This window comes from Carica papaya, chromosome 2 (assembly GCF_054855325.1).
Source record: "Carica papaya isolate Zhongbai chromosome 2, ASM5485532v1, whole genome shotgun sequence".
NCBI classification, from domain to species: Eukaryota; Viridiplantae; Streptophyta; class Magnoliopsida; order Brassicales; family Caricaceae; genus Carica; species Carica papaya.
Window position 1 is genome coordinate 27,265,987 of NC_142310.1, and position 19,287 is coordinate 27,285,273.

At 32.3% G+C, this 19,287-nt stretch overlaps 3 protein-coding genes across 5 annotated transcripts in view; 2 read left to right on the forward strand and 1 right to left on the reverse strand.

The window, feature by feature from the left end:
• Positions 1-6,374, forward strand: part of MOR1 (ARM repeat superfamily protein) — a 42,692-nt gene extending 36,318 nt beyond the window's left edge. For 2 of the 3 annotated variants that reach the window (XM_088213796.1, XM_088213795.1), the window contains exons 49-54: positions 151-307; positions 1,479-1,595; positions 1,712-1,807; positions 1,910-1,981; positions 2,061-2,346; positions 5,714-6,374. In XM_088213796.1, coding sequence (XP_088069922.1) covers positions 151-307; positions 1,479-1,595; positions 1,712-1,807; positions 1,910-1,981; positions 2,061-2,346; positions 5,714-5,979 — 994 coding nt within the window. In that variant the 3' untranslated portion in view covers positions 5,980-6,374. Of the gene's footprint in view, positions 1-64; positions 114-150; positions 308-1,478; positions 1,596-1,711; positions 1,808-1,909; positions 1,982-2,060; positions 2,347-5,713 lie in introns of those variants that run through there. The other variant, XM_088213797.1, reaches the window with a different exon arrangement.
• A 624-nt stretch (positions 6,375-6,998) lies between these two features.
• On the reverse strand, positions 6,999-10,197 carry LOC110806904 (agamous-like MADS-box protein AGL103). Its single transcript, XM_088212264.1, has 2 exons — positions 10,165-10,197; positions 6,999-7,469 (listed from the first exon to the last, which is right to left on the reverse strand). The coding sequence occupies exons 1-2, from the start codon at positions 10,195-10,197 to the stop codon at positions 6,999-7,001; spliced, it is 504 nt and encodes a 167-aa protein (XP_088068390.1).
• Positions 8,787-12,242, forward strand: LOC148268929 (agamous-like MADS-box protein AGL103). Its single transcript, XM_088213798.1, has 2 exons — positions 8,787-9,004; positions 11,598-12,242. Exon 2 carries the CDS (start codon positions 11,617-11,619, stop codon positions 12,037-12,039), a length of 423 nt encoding a protein of 140 aa, XP_088069924.1. The 5' UTR covers positions 8,787-9,004; positions 11,598-11,616; the 3' UTR covers positions 12,040-12,242.
• Positions 12,243-19,287: the final 7,045 nt, after the last annotated feature.

The window sequence follows — 19,287 nt, forward strand, 5'->3', positions numbered from 1 at the left end:
ACTATTCTATTCCCTCTCTCTTAATTTTTTATAATTTTATATTTCATGTTTTGTTTCTCTGTAGGATCAGCTATTTGTTATCTCAGTCTACTAAATAGTATAATATAATATGATTTTGTTTTCCTTTTCCTACTTTGTTCATCTGAGAAGAGCTGGAGCAGATGACAAACCATTACGAATGGTGAAAACCGTTCTGCATGAACTTGTTAAGCTTCGTGGAGCAGCAATTAAAGGGCATCTGTCTATGGTTCCCATAGACATGAAACCTCAGCCTATTATTCTTGCCTATATTGATCTAAATCTTGAGGTAAAACTGAGGATGCAAATGCATTTTGTTTCTCGTTTCATTGGACTTTTTGAATTCTTTGCAGATCTTATAGTTGTTATACATGGGTGGCATCCCTATATTGCCATGAACTCTCCTATTTATTATTTTTGAGGCTCAATGTTCTTTCTTTTTTCGTTTTTCTCTATGTTTAATAGCTATTGAATACCATGTACAAATTTTCAACAAATCGGATTTGCAGTACGATGTGCTTTCCAAGTTAACATATCTGAACCAGAATGTTTTGAAATTTTTTTACCACAAATAACTGAAAAGTGAAATCTATAATTTTATGCATGTTAAACTATTAAACAAAGTTACATTAAAAAAAAGAAAAATATTGAACAAATTAATTCCTAAGTTGTCCAAATCTTCATACGCAGTTCCAGAGGGTCTTAAAGGTTGTAGATTATTCAATGCTGTGGATTCTGGGAAACCGAGAATTATTTCATTGGTTGCAAGCCATGAACTTAAGAGGTTGTGGAGTTTTTATTGAAATGAGCTAATTGGACTTGATAGAATTTGGGGTGTTATGGCACTAGTACAGGAGGCTTATTTTTCTTACTTCATAAAGGAGGTTTGGTGAGCCTTGGCTAGAATGAACTAAATACAGACACGAGCTTCATATATGGCTATTCCTTTTGCTAATGCTCGGTCAATAGTCTTGGATTGGTAACTTCAGAATTTGGAGCATGGAAGGGAGGCTCTCCTCATAGGAAGTGACTAACTTGATTTCTTCACTTTGGTCATTATTTTGGTAGTGTGGATCAAAGGAAAACAAGACCTTTTGGAGAGATATAAAGTTCTTTCTCCATCATGGATCATTCCATGTGTACTCTTGAACTATTTTTATTTACTTTCATGTGTACTCTCGTACTCTTTTATTTAATAAACATGCTTATACCGATGAAAAGAATTTTAGAGGCCCAACTGAATTTCTGTTGACCTTAAGAATTTTTGGCCTGGTGGTTTTTCAATAAATTCTTTTCTAATAATGAAAGAATTAACAAATGATAAGCCTACAGAAACAAGCAATTACTGTTATCAATGTTTATCTAAGGTCAGAGAATTCAGAGAGTTGGACATATTATGTGTTTACACTATCTTTGTTAATGTATCACTTTATTATGTCTAATAATTTTGGAATTTACAGACTTTAGCTGCAGCGAGAATGCTGACATCAACTGGGCCTGCGGGTCAAACTCATTGGGGTGACTCAGCAGCAAACAATCCATCACCTGCCACAAATTCTGCGGATGCCCAGTTGAAGGTGTTGTGTTGCAAGAGTTTTTCTCGTGTCCCATATTGTTGAACAATGTCCAATGTCCTTTTGTTCATATATTGAATCTTTCCTTTTCATCACTTAACTTAATTTATTGGATTCAGCAAGAACTTGCTGCAATATTTAAGAAAATTGGTGACAAGCAAACATGCAGTATTGGCCTTTATGAGCTTTACCGAATTACGCAACTATACCCAAAGGTACTTTGATGGGTGTGCAATGTTGACTTGGAAATTTTTGGCTTACTATTCTTTACCACTCTAGCTCCTATACTTACATTAAAAATTCTAATATCATTGTAGGTTGATATATTTTCTCAGCTCCAGAATGCTAGTGAGGCATTTCGTACTTACATTAGAGATGGGTTAGCCCAGGTTTGTGCTTTTATTTCCGGTAAAGGTGCTGGATATTCTGTTGGAGTGTGTCTCGTGACTGCTTTTACTTTTACTGCAGATGGAGAAGAATGCAGCAGCTGGCAGGACTCCTTCAAGTTTACCATTGTCAACCCCTCCTCCAGCTTCCTTAACTGTTTCCTCCCCTGAATTTGCCCCTCTATCCCCAGTACATGCAAATTCTTTGAATGATGCAAAGTTGCTAAATGTAAAACCTGAACCAACAAATTTTAATCTACCACCATCATATATTGATGACAGCAGGACCAACACTGCAATTACTTCAAGAGGCCTCATCTCTGAAAACACACTGGGTGACCAAAGGAACGAAAGATTTATTAGTGGAGGTATTTTGCCAAAGCTTCTAAATTTTTTCTTGCTTATTGTTATTTGCATGTGTTAGATTATAAGATCTTAATTTATTGATTTTTTTGCTTGACATATAAATATTGTTGTACATGAGTTTGTAGCCCCTTGGTGCTTGTGATGGATATTCTTTTTATTTCAAAGAAAAAGATCATAAGTTCTTAATTGAGAAGCGTCCTAAGATCAAGAATCTTAGGATATGATTTTTTTTTTTTCACAAGCAAAACAGTGTGGCTTGTATAGGTGAATTGGACTATATCGAGAAATGGAGAAGGAACATTTGAATTGGTTGTGAATCGTATAAATCGAATTGAGTTGTATAATTCAGCCAATTCTGATACTATTTGGTCTAGGCTAGGTCAGATTTATCATACTTAAAAGTCCATTCAGTATTTCTTTCTCATGTAAGAAGTTGAAAAAATGGAATTGACACTTAATTCTAGGTGAAAGAGGGCAAGTATGATGATGTAGCACGAGACGGAGAAGTGGATTATGAATATAAATTTGATGATGCTATATAATTGGATAACACGAATTTGATGGCTTCCTCTTTCAAAAAGAATGATAGTCTCCTTTGATTTACTTCAGATTTCGGCCTTTGGAGAAAAAACATTGGTCATTCAAGGTTTTCTCCATATATATAGTTTGTTCCGAAGATACCTGTTCTTTTATTTGGCTGCATCATCATACCATAAATAAATTTTTACAAAATATTTTTAATATCTTCTTTCGAAGCATTTTCTTTTTTGCTTCTTCAAAAAATGTAAAAACTACCAAACTTTGATTCCTAAAATAGGTTGTGAATATTATGGTTCGATCCTCGGCTTTAAAAAAATATCGATTTACGGCTAGGATGTAGATTTTCAATGACTATGATTTGTATGCATCAACAGGGTGTTGACATTGCTTATTTAGTGCTTATAATTTTCATGTTTAGTTACTTGTGTTATTTATCAAATCTTTTGCAAAACAGGATAATAAATATTTAATTTTAAAATGCTTATTTTTTGCAAAAGCGTAAATGCTTAAAGTGCAGTTCTCCAAGCAAACTCAATCACTCTTTTATGAGTCTTAGAGAGGGAGAGGCTTAGCTTTCGGTTTTCATTAGCCTAGATTCTCCAGTTGCTAGCCTTAGCAATCCTGGCTTTTCTTGCAAGAACGCCATAGTTGTGCCAGGATTTCAAACTGACCAGTCTTGGAGGTAGCATCTTTGAAGTGATTGCCAAGGTTCTGACTTGTAGGATGAGTGAGGATGTGGTCTTGTGGTAGTGAAGGAGCATAAGGCTTTTGTCCCACAGGCTTCCTTTGTTTTTTTAAATTTTATGCTGTAAACTGGATATTAAAAAGGCTAAAGATTATGCATCTTGTTTCCTTTCCTTGCTTAATTTTATGGGTTTTGGGCATAGATAGTGTGGTCGGATAAAATGGTGCACCTTGCTGAGATCTATGGACACTTGGCCCTTCCAACTTTTTTAAGCTCTGTGGGGGCCTGAGACTAAGGTGATCACCTCCTCCCTTTCTATTTATGTATGCCATGGCAGCCTTCAGCTGCATGGTGCTCAAGGCTGAGGAACTATATGTACAATGTGTATATGCTGATATGGTATGGCCTTTCATTTTTATTGGGAGATTCATAAAGGACACCATGAATTTTGCTGGTTACTCCAGGTTTTTTTTGTTTTCTCTGATAAGAACGAAAAGGGATAAATAACACCAATGTATATTTGCTAAAATAATTTCTCAGTAAGTTCCAGGAAGCAGAAACCAGTATGAAAGCACCAGATAAATATGCTTTTTTAGAAGCCTGAGAACTGTGAAATTTTTGCATTTGCTGCCGTTATGGCGGTTGTTGAGATTGCTAAGATCTTAGGTTGCAAGTTGGTATTTTTTTCCTGCAAATTTCTTGGTTTGTCTTCGGGAGCTAAAATTTAACATGGGATCCCATTGTGATAAGATGGAAAAAACACTGGGTAAGTTAGAGGAGATGGTTTCTTTTTAAGGCTGGCAGCTGACCTAACTGAAATCTTACTATTTAGATCCTTGCTGGGAGAGATGAAAGGTTGGAATCTGCCCAGCAGGCGGGGAGATGCTCTTTTAAGGTAATAGAAAAGATGACGTATCATTTGGTGGGCCGGAAATTATCAGGAACCTTTTTTTGGGTTGGGGTGTTGGGGGGGGGTTGTGTGAAGTTGCAGGCTTATGGATTGGATTTATATGGGGCTTCGGCAAATGCTTAGCTGAAATGGAAATAGGGATTTGTGATATGTAGCGATAGCTTGTAGTAGAGAATTAAGCATAGCAAAGTTTGGAATTGCTGAGGGGTAGGATATTTGGCTTGGATCAAAGTACATTTATGACTCCTGCCCTTTGAAATGTACTGGTGGAAATTGGACCTACAGAGTTGAGCTAAACTTGATGCATTGTGGGTAATCATAGCCTTAGATCCTAGGAAGATTGCTTGTGTGGAGATGAATGCCAACAAAATTCAGGTTCATTTCCACATTCAGCGTTGTAACATTAAAGGGACCAGGACTGACGACTATTACAGTGGTGGAATTCAGTAGAATGTTCCTTTTCTAGAATCTCAACTATTAGGAGGTGAATCAAATGGTTTATTTGATGGCACACTTAGGAAACTAGCAGCACATCTTGCTTGGACTGATCTTTCTGCATGGAAACTTGCTGGTATGCTTTCCAATGAAATACGACTACCTCACCTTCAAGCACCTGACAATTTTCTGGATTATTTTCTCTAAAAGAATCTAGAGATCTGTAAACATTTTGGATCATTTTGCCTGGATGGTGGCTTGGGCCAGAAATCCTTGATTATTTAATTAGTTATAGAGCCATGGTTAAAAGATTCTTTTGTTGTGTCAGAATGAGAATTAATCCCTAGCCATTTTGCTTCATGTCCCAAAACTGGAATGCTATGGGATTTTCCCCTAAATTTCATTATTAGCTGGGTGGTTTGTGGTTCAGCCAGAGATTAGCTGTGCGGGGGTTTTATCTGCATGACGGAATCCTAGAAGCTCATGTCCCCTTTTGTGCTGGCAGTTTTTTCGTTTTCTGAAAGGAAATGAATAGAAGAGCCTTAGTTCTCCCCTTTGCTTGTTTTGGATTCCTGGTTTGAAACCCTGTGTGCTCATTTTCCAGGGTCATCCTGCGTGTGAGTCTCATAGGCCTCATTAATATAGTCTTATGCATCATGGTCATTTTTTTTGTATATGCATTATTTTCCTTTTCTTATATGTACATTTGCTGCAGTTTGCTATACAATATATCCTTTTCCTCAAAAAAGATCTGTATGCATTGAAAGACCAAACTGCTGATATAACTTTCGGATTGTAGTTACTAGTGGCACACTAGATGCAATTAGAGAAAGAATGAAAAGCATGCAACTAGCAGCAGCTGGTGGAAACCTTGATTCTGGAAGCAGGCCATTGATGTCAATGAATGATAACTCTATGCATGGGCTCTCGAGTCAATCCTGGACTTCAGACCGCGCTGGTGTAGAGAATTCACAGAGTGCAGTCCTTCCTATGGATGAGAAGGCTTTGTCTGGCCTTCAGGCCAGGATGGAGAGACTTAAAAGCGGGACACTTGAACCATTGTAGAAACTGAGCATACAGACAAGGGATATAAGTTCTTGCTGTTAAGATGCTGTTCTTGTATATGGAAGAGCGAAGGTGCATCTCTTGGCGTTTTTAGACAGTGTACAAAGTGGTAGAGGGAACAGTTCTTAAGATGTGGAGGCAGCTTTGACAATGTCTTATCCTTTGTGTTCTTTAATCAATTTTGCATTTGTATAGTGTAGTTAGGATCTGGGGTCTTTTTGGTTGATGTTAGTAATTTCTTTAATTTAATAGAGTTGTATAAATCTCTAGACCTGCCCTTTATTTCTGGAGGTTTATCATTCTCACATTGTACTGGCAATGCCGGCTTGTTTTGAGCATTTTCTTGTGTAAGATTATTGCTCTTGTGGCTTTTAGGCTACTCCTTATGAGTTGAATATCAGGTGTTATTGGATCTATATAATGTTTTTTTTTTTTTCTTATAAAAAATTATAATTACGAATTCAAATTTTTTGGGTAGGGGGTCTTGAAAAGATTAAGCAATCTTATGATTTATCTCTAATTTTTTAAATATCTTTTTAAGAGGTTGAACGACACAACATTTATCTGTAATTCTTTTCCAACATTTTTTTTAAAAGGGTGATGAAAGACACTCTAAAAGTCAAGTGTTATCTTTACCCATTATTTTAAGGGGAATCGGTTATCTTTGTTTTTGTTTTTTGTTTTTTCTTTCTAAAAAATATAAAATTTCTGGTGAAATCAATCAATTCTTACTATTATTCACATCGGTTTTCTATAAAATGTCTACCTTGTACAAAACTCTGTATATCCCAATATTACGTAGGTGTACTATACAACCACTAACTAAACACTACACTTTAACTGAAAAAAAAAAAAAAAATTGAACAGGAAACTGAACACCAAATAAGCATTTAAAAAAGAGACACAAGATTTAGACCATTGCGGTCTACCACAACAGAGACGGACAGAGAAAATAGCAAATTTTGATGAAGCATCATCAACAATAATTGAGAAACCTCCATCTCTGGCAACTTTCAATTTCACTCTCTAGCTGGTTTTGCGAACATAAAATTCAATGGAACAGCAGTACTTTTAATCAAGTGATCTCTTCTTTGTGTCAAACTCTGCAGTTTAGAATCCAACTGAACCATTAAATCCACCAAATCAAAATTCCCCAATCCATCAAGCCTCTTGTCCGAAGTAGGCCACCTGTCTCCGGCAATTCTGCCATTGTCTTGTCCAAGAGTTCTCTTCTTCGTCTTCAAGAAAGATTCAAGATCATACTCATTGCGTTTCTCACTATTGCTAGTACTCTTCTTATATTTAGGTACCAACTCTTTCACTTCCGGTCTGTTTTCCGGCCATGTAATCAGCTCGCCGTCCGGACCATAACCGATTAAACAAACAGGTACATCACACAATGTACCACGTTGTTCAGCTTTAACCTTGATGGTTCGTTTCCTATTGACTTTCTTGCATTGTTGCTGTTGATGGAGTGGACTGATCGTTTCCTGTTCTTCACAGGTTTTAGGGTCAACAGATACATGGAAAACGTTAACTTTACAGACAAGTAATTAGTGAGAAAGAGAGAGAGATAATTAAGTTTATACATACAGGCGAGAGGGTGGAGAGCCTTGCAGCATTAGGAATTTTGTTAATTTGGAAATTTAAAAATATTTTTAAATTTCCAAATTAATTCTTTCATAACAAATTTTGTTGGGGGTTTTTATTTCTCGAAATTATTTAGCAGATCATTTTAATATTCATATGATCTGCGATTTAAGTATTAAATTATTTTCATTTTCATTTAATTATCACTTTTCTTGCAATTATATGGAGTTTACTCAGTTAATAAAATCTTGACATGTATGTTTTTTTAACTATACCATCTTAATTACTTTGGAATTTTTTATTAGAAAAATTTAGCTTGAATAGAATGGACACAATGAGTTTTATTTTAAATAAAATTTTAACTAAACAGTTATAGTTAGTACAATTTTTAATTAAATAATTTTAATTTTTGTGGAACTTTTACTTACTGTAATCATCAAACATGAATGAATTTTCACTTAAATTGTTACTAATATAATTTTCAATTTGAAAATATTAATTTTAATAGAATTTTTAATTAAATAAATATTAAAATTTAATTGGAAAATTTCAATTTCAGTAAATTTTCAGTTAATAGTATTGCGAGTACCACGCATTTCTCTTTTAACTCTGTAGTTTTAATTACAGTTCATAACACAGACAAATTTTTAATATAATAATTAGTAGAATATTTAATTAATTTTAATTTTATTTTATTAAAAACTTTATTAATTATTTAATTAAAATTACACTGAAACAAAAAATATAATTAAAATACTAAAATTAGAACTATCAAACTATTTGGATGAAATATTTGTTAACGTCATGATTAAAATTTTCTAAGGCATTAGGCCCAATGAAGAAGCCCACATAACCCATATTTTAATGAAGGAAACCCGACCCGCTCAGCCCATGGGAATTAAGGCTATAACCCGGCCCACCTAGCAGCGAACAGCGTTGGGGAGTGCTGGTTTCTTCAGCTCTTTAGTTGCCAGGGAAAATAAGTGCAGGTTTTTAGGGTTGAATCCGGTGAGACAGTCGGCTGAGGCTATCGGCGCGGTTAGAAAAAGTGTGAAGTAGGGTTCAGAGAGAAGGTGTAGAGAGAGAGAGAGAGAGAGAGAGAGAGAGAGGAACAAGAGAAAAGGAAAAGCAAGAAAGAAAAACGAAGGGAGCAGGACTACCGAGCGAACACAACTAGGCAGGCGCGTATGGCGACGAAAATGCATACGAGCGAATAGGCCAGCGTGGTAGGACCTGTTCCTAGGGCAGGAGTCATTGCAAGAAAGGGAAAGTCCGAACAAAAGTCGATTACAGAAAGAAGGTTGAGAAGCCTTGAAGGAAGGGGAGGAGATGTCAGGGAAGCTTTTGGTAGATGCAGGAAGGAAATTGTGAGAGAAGAAAGAACCGATAAGGTGACAGAGCCAACTTACTCGGGAACTCCAATCTGGGCCACTCGGTAAAACTCCGAACACTAAAACTGCTATTGATCGTTTCTGTTTTGTTGATCAATGTAAGCATGATCCGGTGAAGGCTGTCTATATTGTTTTGGTTTTTCGATGGCGTGAATGTTTGCATCTGGATGGTTTATGATCAATCTATACGTGGTCATAATACATATCTGTTGGATGTTACAGTGGACCAACTTCTGAAGTTTTGGGTGCCCGAAAAATGCATTTGTAATGAGTGGAACATTCGTTTGCCTAGACAATGTCCGTTAATATGGTTTTCTTCTAATTTCTGGACTTCTTTTGTATGCATGCTCTATGTCGATAAAGTAACCAATGAATGTTCAAATTTACTTGGTTATTTAGGTCATGTTTAGGTTCCTATTCTGATTTCATGTTACTCGGGTATCTTTGGTTTTAAAAGTTTGTAAACCAAGTCTGGAATACCCATAGCGATACACCCTTTCTTTCCTCGTTTGAAGCTCGTGTTACATGGTTTAAAAAATCATGAGTTGGCTATTTGCCTGTGGTTTTAGAATGACCAGTGAAGGTGTTCCTTATGTTGACATGCAATAGGTCTAAGGGTTATCAAGATTCGGAGACAACAGTGTAATAGACGGTTCTCTTTTAAACATAGAGAGCAATTAGTTTAAATGCATCATGAACAGTAAGAAACCAACCTATCCATTAATGCACAAGTAGACATACTGGGGATATAATCTTGCTTTATTGTTTTCTTTGACGGTCTTCCTGGTGAGTGTTTTTTATCAATCTGAATCCTCTCAAAACCATCAGCATATTCTGTTTTGTTTTCTCTATAGTGTTTGGTTGTGGATTGAATTTTGAAATTTTTCTAAGGTTTGTGTGGAGTGCAGTTTGGTCAGGTGTTTGACATTCTCGACTGCCTTGCTTCTTCCCTCTACCCAACTGCATCTTGATCTGTTAGTATAGAAATACTTGGTTAATTTTCTTCTTACAAAAGTATTTCAAGCCTTGCATCACCACTTTGTTTCTACTTCATTGAGCATGCCTGTCAGAGTTTTGGTAAAATGGGGGTAAGTTATTTTAAGTTGACTGCGAGATTTGACACCACAACTGAGCTGTGTATGCATACCACTCGTGATAGCTTTACATTTTTTATTAAATCTGTCATCCTAAATCATTTTGTTACTGTCAAAAGTTCGCTTTCACGCTTAACAGCCATTGTCATCCCACACTTATCCCCTGATTTGCATCAGTTATGCTTAAAGGAATGGTCATCTCTTGCATAGTTGAATCCTCTGCTCTAGACTAGCATTAGGTTACGTCCGCAACCATTTCTTGAAATTTCTAGCTATGATTGCTCAATCTCGGTTCTATTTTCTTTCTCTTTCCGACTTAAATAGTTGTTATTTTAAACCGTAGCTAAAGGTGTTATTTTTAATCAAAACAGCGCACTCTCTTTAACATTATTGGCACTTCCCTTAATGTCATGTTTGAATGAAATAAATGTTTAAATTCAGATCCTTGTCATGAAATTAGAAGTTCGTCTGTTCTGTTAGGGCATTTACTATGGCTGCTGTGTTTGAGAATGGAAATCATGTACCTTTGAACAATTTGTTTTCTATGTATGCGTGGCTGCTGTTTAGGCTTTCACTATCGCTTGTGATCCATTCATTGTCATTTTATGGTCTCAAAGTAAAAGAGTGGACTGTTTTGGGAAGTAGTTTGGTGGTCATGAAATCAGTCCTGAAGTTTTGGAAGAGGACTTATCTAGTTGAGGGGATTAGGTTTTCGGTTAGCAAAAAATCAATGGGCTATTGCTTTTGGGGGATGTCTGAATGGTTCTTTGCATGTTTATTTTCTCTGTCTTGGCTGCTGTCCAGTGTTTCAAAAGAAAGAGGTCGTTGCATGATTAGCAAATGAGAAAAATCATTTATATGTGTTCAAAATAAAGTTATTTTTTGGGTTTAAAAAATGGAGATAAAGGTGCTACATTTTTGAAAAAATGGATGCTACTTGTAGGTTTAGAACAGTGAACAATGGGCCTGTGTTTTTGTTTTTTTTTTTGTAAAAAAAGTTGGTCCTATTTTATCTTAGTTTGCGTTGAGTCAATATACTTTTATATTTTGTCATGGTTTCTAAGGTGTTAAAAAATGATGATTAATTGTTGTTTGGAGACTTATTATAGGGTTGTCCTAAGTGCGTTTGGAAACATTTTTCTTGGGCACTCTGCATGAATAAATTTCATTCTAATTTACTTAATTTTTCTTTGCCCTTTGGGTCTTTAGGTCACTTTACATATCTTTTTAACCCTTATCTTAAGTTTTCGTTATTGTTTGATAAACTAAAATTAATGATCCTATGCTTTTAGATGGGTGCATCACCTCTTACTATCTAGTACCATTTTCTGGAACTAGTTTATTTTATTTAGACCAGTGCATGATTTGGTGCATAATCCCATTTTAAATGGATTAGTAGCATACTTTTTCAAGTTCTTGAACAATTTATATTTCTATGAAGTTTTATCCTGCGTCTCTAAGACAGTTCTAACCCTCTTTTCTGTTTGTTTCTTGCAACTCTATTTTTTGCCATCTTATCATTGTTTATCCCACTTTGGAACAGATTCTTCAGCATTGAATCAATGGAGAATGAGAAGTCCCGTATTATCAGCTTCTTGAAGAGAAGGCCCACCCTGAAGAAGAAGGCTGAGGAGTTGGCCAAACTCTGTGATGTATCTGTATGTTTACTCTGTTATGCACCTGATGGGAAGCTGGATATATGGCCAGAAAATCAGGAAGAGGTAAAAGGAATCATATCTCGGTATGAGGGTTTGGGTGACAAAGAAAAACATAGACGACAACTTGATCTCACCAGCTTTGTAGATAGCAAGAGGAAGAAGCTTGAAACAAAAAAGATGAAGAAAGTAAAGAAGAGGTGGTCTATTAATTGGGATGAGAGGCTGGATGCACTTTCAAGGGAGAAATTGACATGTTTGGAAGGATATTTGGATTCCACATTACAGATTTTAAAGGAGAAAGAGGCAAGAGCAACTACTGGGTGGTAATGATTACACGATTACTAGAAAAAAGTGTAAGCATACAAAGGCACAGGAGATTCTTTCTTTTTTTGGAACTTTGTATATGTAGTTTTTCAGTATAGGCCATGGTTTCTTTCTAGGAAGTTCGTAGTTTCTCAATTTCAGAAACGGCCTTGGTTTTGATCCATGGTCAAGGTGTATAGGATAACGGGGGAAGATGATTTACTGAAGTCGTATCATTTTTTAGCCCAATGTGGGACAATTCTTGTTGAAACGAAGGGAAAAAATAACTTCAGAGTGTGGTAGCAGTAACGCATTGTACCGCTTCTTTCATTGTTTTGCAAATTTTGTGTTCTTATTTCAAAAAATGTCTTCAAATCTTGATGCTGTTTTAAAATTATTTTTTAGATTTTTAACATATAAATCTCAAATTATATTTTTTGAAAAAAAATTGTGAAAAAAAAGTTGGTATTGCACTACACCATATCTTTGGGATATATGCTTTTGAAATTTTAAAACGTCAGAGAAATTTTAAGCTAAATTTAAAGTTTACATAACAAAGAATGAAAAAAACAAACAATTTGTAATATCCAATAGCTCAAATGTTTCATTCTTATTCTCTTTATCTTCCACACTTGATTTTGCTATAACTTTCCTTTCAAATCTTATTTAAAGATAATTATTTTAATATTAATTAATTTTAATATATATTAAAATTAATTTAAATAAGTCAATAAATGTCATTAACCTATCCATAAGTTCTTCAATCATAATATAATAAAACACCGTTATGAAATAGGTGTAAGGAACTGTAAAACTTAGCAATGGAGAGTCTTTTATCATTAACAATTGAAAATTTTCTCTTTATCATGCTTCCGATGCACACTTCTCGTTCAATATATATATATTTACATGTATGTATGTGAATAACTAACTTTAATTAGTGTTATTAAAGTAATAATGTTGTAGTAACTTTGGATAGAATAAGAGATTTTCGTCTCTATGAGCTAATGGATCTTAAAAACCATCAGTAATCTTAATTTTATATCTCTTTTTTAATAAGTTATAAAGAGAGATATTTTATTCAATAAAGATAATTAAGATTGATTGATTGAATAAAAAATAAAAAACATGTTTACCTTAATAACAGAAGTGAATACACTAAAATAGGAAGTCAATTTTTTTTGGAGCTCATTGATAACATATTTTATATGAACTTTTCTCATAGAAAAAGGAGAGAAAATAATTTACAAAAGTGAAAAAAAAAACAATAAAAAAATATGATAAATATTTTAAAAAAATTAGGTACTAAAGTTTAAAATAACAACACAAAAGGGAATATAGCATAAGAAGAAGGGTGACTTGTCATCCCTAAGACACAAGGCCTAGGTTGATTTAAGAGGTCCAACATAAACGGAAGCTAATAAGTAAGCATAAATGGCTTCCTCCACCCTTTTAACACGTGGCTTTCTTGAGATTTGATTATTTTTTGTGAGTCATACAAATACACATTTCTCTAACTTCTTCTATTTCCTTAAAAGAGATGAAACTATATGGTAGAACTAGATAATCGTATGTTTTTTTTCCTATTTAAGACCCAAATAATCTTAGTTAATCTTTTATGAAACCAAGTGGTCCAAAACTTCATTAAGTAACAAGAGATTTTGACTTCAATTTCACAATCATTCTTATCTTATACATCATGTCAAACGATCTCATTAACTAAAGTTTTCTCTACTTGCCAAATTTGATGAAATTATTTTGACTATTTGGGAAGAACTTTTTTTTATAAATATACCGTACCATTATATTGTTTCTATAAAACAACTTGAGCATTAGATTTATTGCAACAATTACAACTTTAACTTATACTTCTCCTATATTTTTTTTTATGAGTTTTAGAGAAGATCCCTGTTTTAAAAATTATTTTTAATAAATATAATATATAATATATAATAATGTATTTCATGATATTTTCCTTGTGGCATAAACATGCATATAAGATAAGGGATAATTTCAACATAAATTATCGTCTAAACTCAACTAACAAAAGAAGAAAATATGATTCTTAACCATACATTACCCCAAAAAGAAAAATTAGGAAAAGGTGCTGGAATTTTAGTCCCAATTTGTTTGCAAAAATAGATGAACCATTTGTCTTGGGTCATATAAACCAACATTTTCCCAATAGCAAATAAGATATATTTGGAAAGATGTGTATGCATATTTGAGAAAACTGAAAGACCATATGATGCAAATTTTAAAATGAAAAAGAAGCTTAAAAAAGTAGGTTGACAAAGTAAAGAGAAATACGGCGTGAATGAAGCAGATAGTCAGATGGGTGGTCCTCGCCAAGATTTTTTCTGTCTCCGAAGTCCAAATCCAGACGTCTTAAAAGGCCCCAGTTAAAATTCATCAAAAGAAAAAAGACACCAAGTGAAAATGTTGAAATGTTATGTGAGTCTTTGAATTAAATTAAGTATGGTAAAGTTAAATCTTTTATGAGAAATCTACTCGTCATATAGAATCAATGGTAACTAGTAATCTAATTAATTTCAATTTTCTTCTACTTTAATCAAGAAATTTTTTCATTAAAAAAAGTTAATCTCTGCATTATTATATTATTAGCAAACCCTACATCTCTTCATCCATGAAAGTGTCCTAAGTATGTTTAGCTTGATAGTACCATGAGAATACATTATCTTCGTGCATCTTATTTGTCGCTAGATTTTTTTTTTTTTGCAAGACTACTGTGGAAATGAAATTTCATACCGGAAGAAATTATATTTGATTTTATCTTTTTATCTTATTGATGTAAAATTTAATTTTTATATTTTAAAATAATAAAAATAAGAGTCCGACGGTAAAATAATATTCTCTTTCAACGTTAACCTCAAAATCTTAACGTATATGACTACGGAGATTTCATTCTTACTTTTCATCATCAATGCTTTTTTCTTTATCTATAAACGCTATGGAGACGTTAAGCATTTAATAACAACAATAATAAGAGAAAATAGAAGTTATAAAATATTACTAACGCGAGCTTTCAATTTATCAATAAGTCAAATATTGTTAGTTATATTATTTTTTATTTATGCTTTTGTAGTATGTACGTGAATCTTTTATTAAAAAAATAAATGTGAAACTAATTCTATTGAAAGAATAATTTAAATGTATTTAAATTATTAAAACACATATGTTTTGATATTTTAGTGAGTAAATATAACATATTTCTCAATAAATATCCATGATATGTTGCTTAATACCTAATATCTCCCTATGTAAAAAAAATTTACTCTTCTTCCAAGAGTTCTAGAAATAAGACCTCACTGTACTGGAAGTAGTGGATTAATTGCCAATAACTTGGAAGTTAAACAAATTCTTACTGTTGGCCATTGGTAACAACATTCATGCTCTGTACTCTTAGAAAATAAAAAGAAAAATGGAATTATGAGGACAAGACTAAATAATTATCATCATTGCATGTTATTTTGACCACCAGAATACATTATTTGTATGGAATTTTGGCAAAGTGTTCAGGGGGCCCTAACCATAGATATTATAAATTTTGGAAAATAAATATTAAAGTAGAGGGGGACCCTATTTCTTTTTTCATGTTTGAGCCGTGGGTGACTATCTTTCTTTCTTATTTATTTATTTTTCTTTATAAAAAATATATTTTTACTAAATTTATTATTTAATATCAATAATTTATAATAATTATTATATATGTTTCTTAAAAAAAAACAAGATTATATTCAAGTCAACTTTTGTATGCTATGGTTAAATCTTCTTCAAATAATTTTAAAACTACATTCCCTTACATTTATTTAAATTTTTAGAATTTATTTCTTTTTAAAACAATTTTAGAGGTTACAATTTTAATAATGTAATTAAAATTTTATCTTTTGAAATTTTTATTATATACTTGTTAACTATATATGTAAATATGATAATGTTATTCTATATTTACATTAATAATTAAGTCTCTCTGTGTGTGTGATATCTAGTAGTGAATGCTTTTAGGTATAAATGAAAGTATAGTAGATTGAGTTTTGTGTCAAAGCATGCAAAAAAGAAAGTGATGGGAGAGTGTAAAAAGAAAAGTTTGAATTGTGGTTGGTGTGGCGGTGCTGCCTGCCTTTTGGATTCTTTTTATCAGATTCTTTCTTTATATACACAAATATATAATTATACATATATATATATATATATATAGACATACATACACATTATAATCTTAAAAATTATGTTCTTTAAGGAAAGTGCTTTATGGGGTCTTCTTCCTTTTTATTTTTAATGATATTTTTCCTTTAAAAACTAAACATATTTACAGTAACAAAATCCTTTTCATTTTATTTTTTTCCATATTATTATTGATTAAAGTCCTATAAAGAGGAGATATATGCCTTGTATTCTCACCTCCTCCTCCTCCTCTCTTCTTCCTCTCTCTTCCTGTATGTACGTTTTCTTGATGATTCAAGCAGATATACAGAGATACAGAAGAAGGGTTTTACATGAGAAATATAAAGGTGACAGACTTTACATAGTTATGCCTGGCTCCCTGTATGCCACAAGCACAACCCGATCTTTCCGATGATTGGCCGGTGCCGGTGGCGTGCGAGGAGCCAAGCATGTCTGTTTATTCTCTCTCTCTCTCTCTATATATATATATACATGCATGTATTTCTATTCTCATATCGTCAATACTTTTGTTTGTTTATGAAACAATACATTCAAGTTATAGGAACATGATTTATATTGTTATATACATTAAAATTAAATTATTAATACGTTTTTAGTACAGGTGAGGTTTGAATTTAGTTATTAAAAAATATTTTTGAGGTTATTTATTAAATATTCTTTAGTGGAATAGTCAGTATATTATGTATGATAGGTTATTTATAGTATAAAATTTTAAAAGGAAATTCCTGTATTTTTATGAGTGTAGTAGTACATACAATTCAATGGCGATATTCTTTGTTATCTTATTTCATTTTCCTGTTCATATTATAATTATATATATATATATATATATATTGGCATTTCTGAAACATAAAAGTGAAGTTTTGTATTCCCACGCGGTAATAATTATGTCAACGGTTTCAATTGAACCCTAAAATCACGGTGCAAAATTAAGGATGTCATGCCCGAGAATATCGCTGAACTTCAGTTCCTTTTTGCCGCCCAATTTTCTGCGGAAAATGCTACGTCGTTTTGTATCAAAGCGCGCCAGTGTAACTTAAAACTGTATAAAATTATTAGTAACATTATTTATAATCAACATAGTAATTTATTATGAAATTCAAACATAGTGCCTCGTGGTATTGTAGCTTGTTTTCTCTATCAAGTAAATTTTTATTATTATTTTTTTTAATACAAACTATATATATTAAAGTAATTGCCACGTATGTTAGCTTTTTAACTATACAAAAATAGAAGTTTTAATATACATTAATTTTCAAAATCAAAGAAAATTCAGAAATAAATAGTTTAGAATTTAATATGTAGATCCCAAAATAAATAGAAAAATGTGCAAAAACGTAATTTCCAACATAGATAGGAAAAGACGAAATTAAACTCTGATATTTAGTTTTTAAAGTAACTAAAAATATACTCCTATGATCTAAGATAAACAAAAATATTGTAATTTTGTTAATAATTTAACTAATAATATTAATTATCTAATTTAAAATTTTAGGTGTAGCAATTCTACTAATTGTCTAATTAACTATTAAAATAACCGCCAATAGAGACAGGTGTTATAACTTCGTATTTTTCTTAAATAAAATTTTAAATGTATAAATTGAGTATTAATTTCAACCATTTAGGTTGGACTTTTTTCGTATAAATAAATTTTTAAACACTTTTCCAACGGGCCGAGGCATAAACCGCATATGGGTTATTGTGACCCCCCCAGAAACAATAACAAGAATTTCAACAGACTAAATATAGGTTATTGGGCTACATGTAATAAATATACTTTTTTAAATAAAAAAAAAATTAAGAGGCTAAATTTTATTTGAAATTTACATGAATATATATATATTTTTATTTTTTGTTGCATAATAGTGAATGTTACAATTGAAAGATATGCCGAGACAATTGATTATAACACCAACAAAATAACGTTAATATTGTCACGTTTATTCTTTCACTTAAAAAAATTAAATTACTTTAACATCTAATTACGTGTTGGCAAAGAAAAATTATGGCTTAAGATCAAAATTTGTGGGTGAAAAAATTTCAATTTGAAAGCAATCCTCAAAACATAACTCAATCTTTAATTTTTTTTTTCTTTTCAGGGTTAGAAACATTATTTAATAAATTTATAATTAAAAAAAATATATATATCAAGCTAATGTTCGAATACCAGATATTACAACGTTGAAATAATTCATACTTTATTTTTAGAAAAAATTCGAATGACCTTCAATAAAAAAGTATTTATATCCAAAACTAACATTGGTGGATAGATAAAGAATAGTTAGGGACGTAAGACAATTTTTTCTAAAAATTTCGTCAAAATAGCCTTGTAATTTCGAGAGAATTGGTGACTCACTAATGGTATGAAATATAATAATTGAAAAAAATTTATCCTCAATCAATAATTTATTTTTTTTTAAAAAAAATTACTTTCGCACGTCTTTGTTTGATTTTTCCTAAAGAAAATAAAAAAAAAAGTGGCAATTAATTTTGATGTATTGTGTGGTTAGCATCTACTACATGCATATCAAATGGTATCCACTTGGTTTTCTCAAGTTTTGGATACTTACTCTCTACTATACCTTAAACTATAAACAAACATTTTTGATAGTTTGAATGAATTGTTGTAACACCAAAAAAAAAAAAATATATATATATTTTATTATTATTATTATTATTTTATTGTATTATTTTTAATTAATTCTAAATAAATATAATTAAGTATTGATAGAATTTAATTTATTTTAAATTATTTTAATTTATATTAAACAGAAATAATAGTAATAAATATAATAAAAATGGTAATTTTATTTTAAGGATTTAATTGAAAGCAATTTTGAGAAAAATGGGTGAAATTTTGGGTTATGAGAATATTTTTGAAAGAAAAATTAAAAATAAAGGGTTAAAACACAATTTAGAAGAATTGCGCTACGTCAGCTGCCCGGTTAGCAGTCCCGATCAACCAGAACGCGCCGCGTGGCAAAGACACTGACGCGGGAGGCCACGCGGAAGGGAGCCACGTGGGCGATCCACGTGCACGCGATCGAACGGCTGAGATCCGTTTCC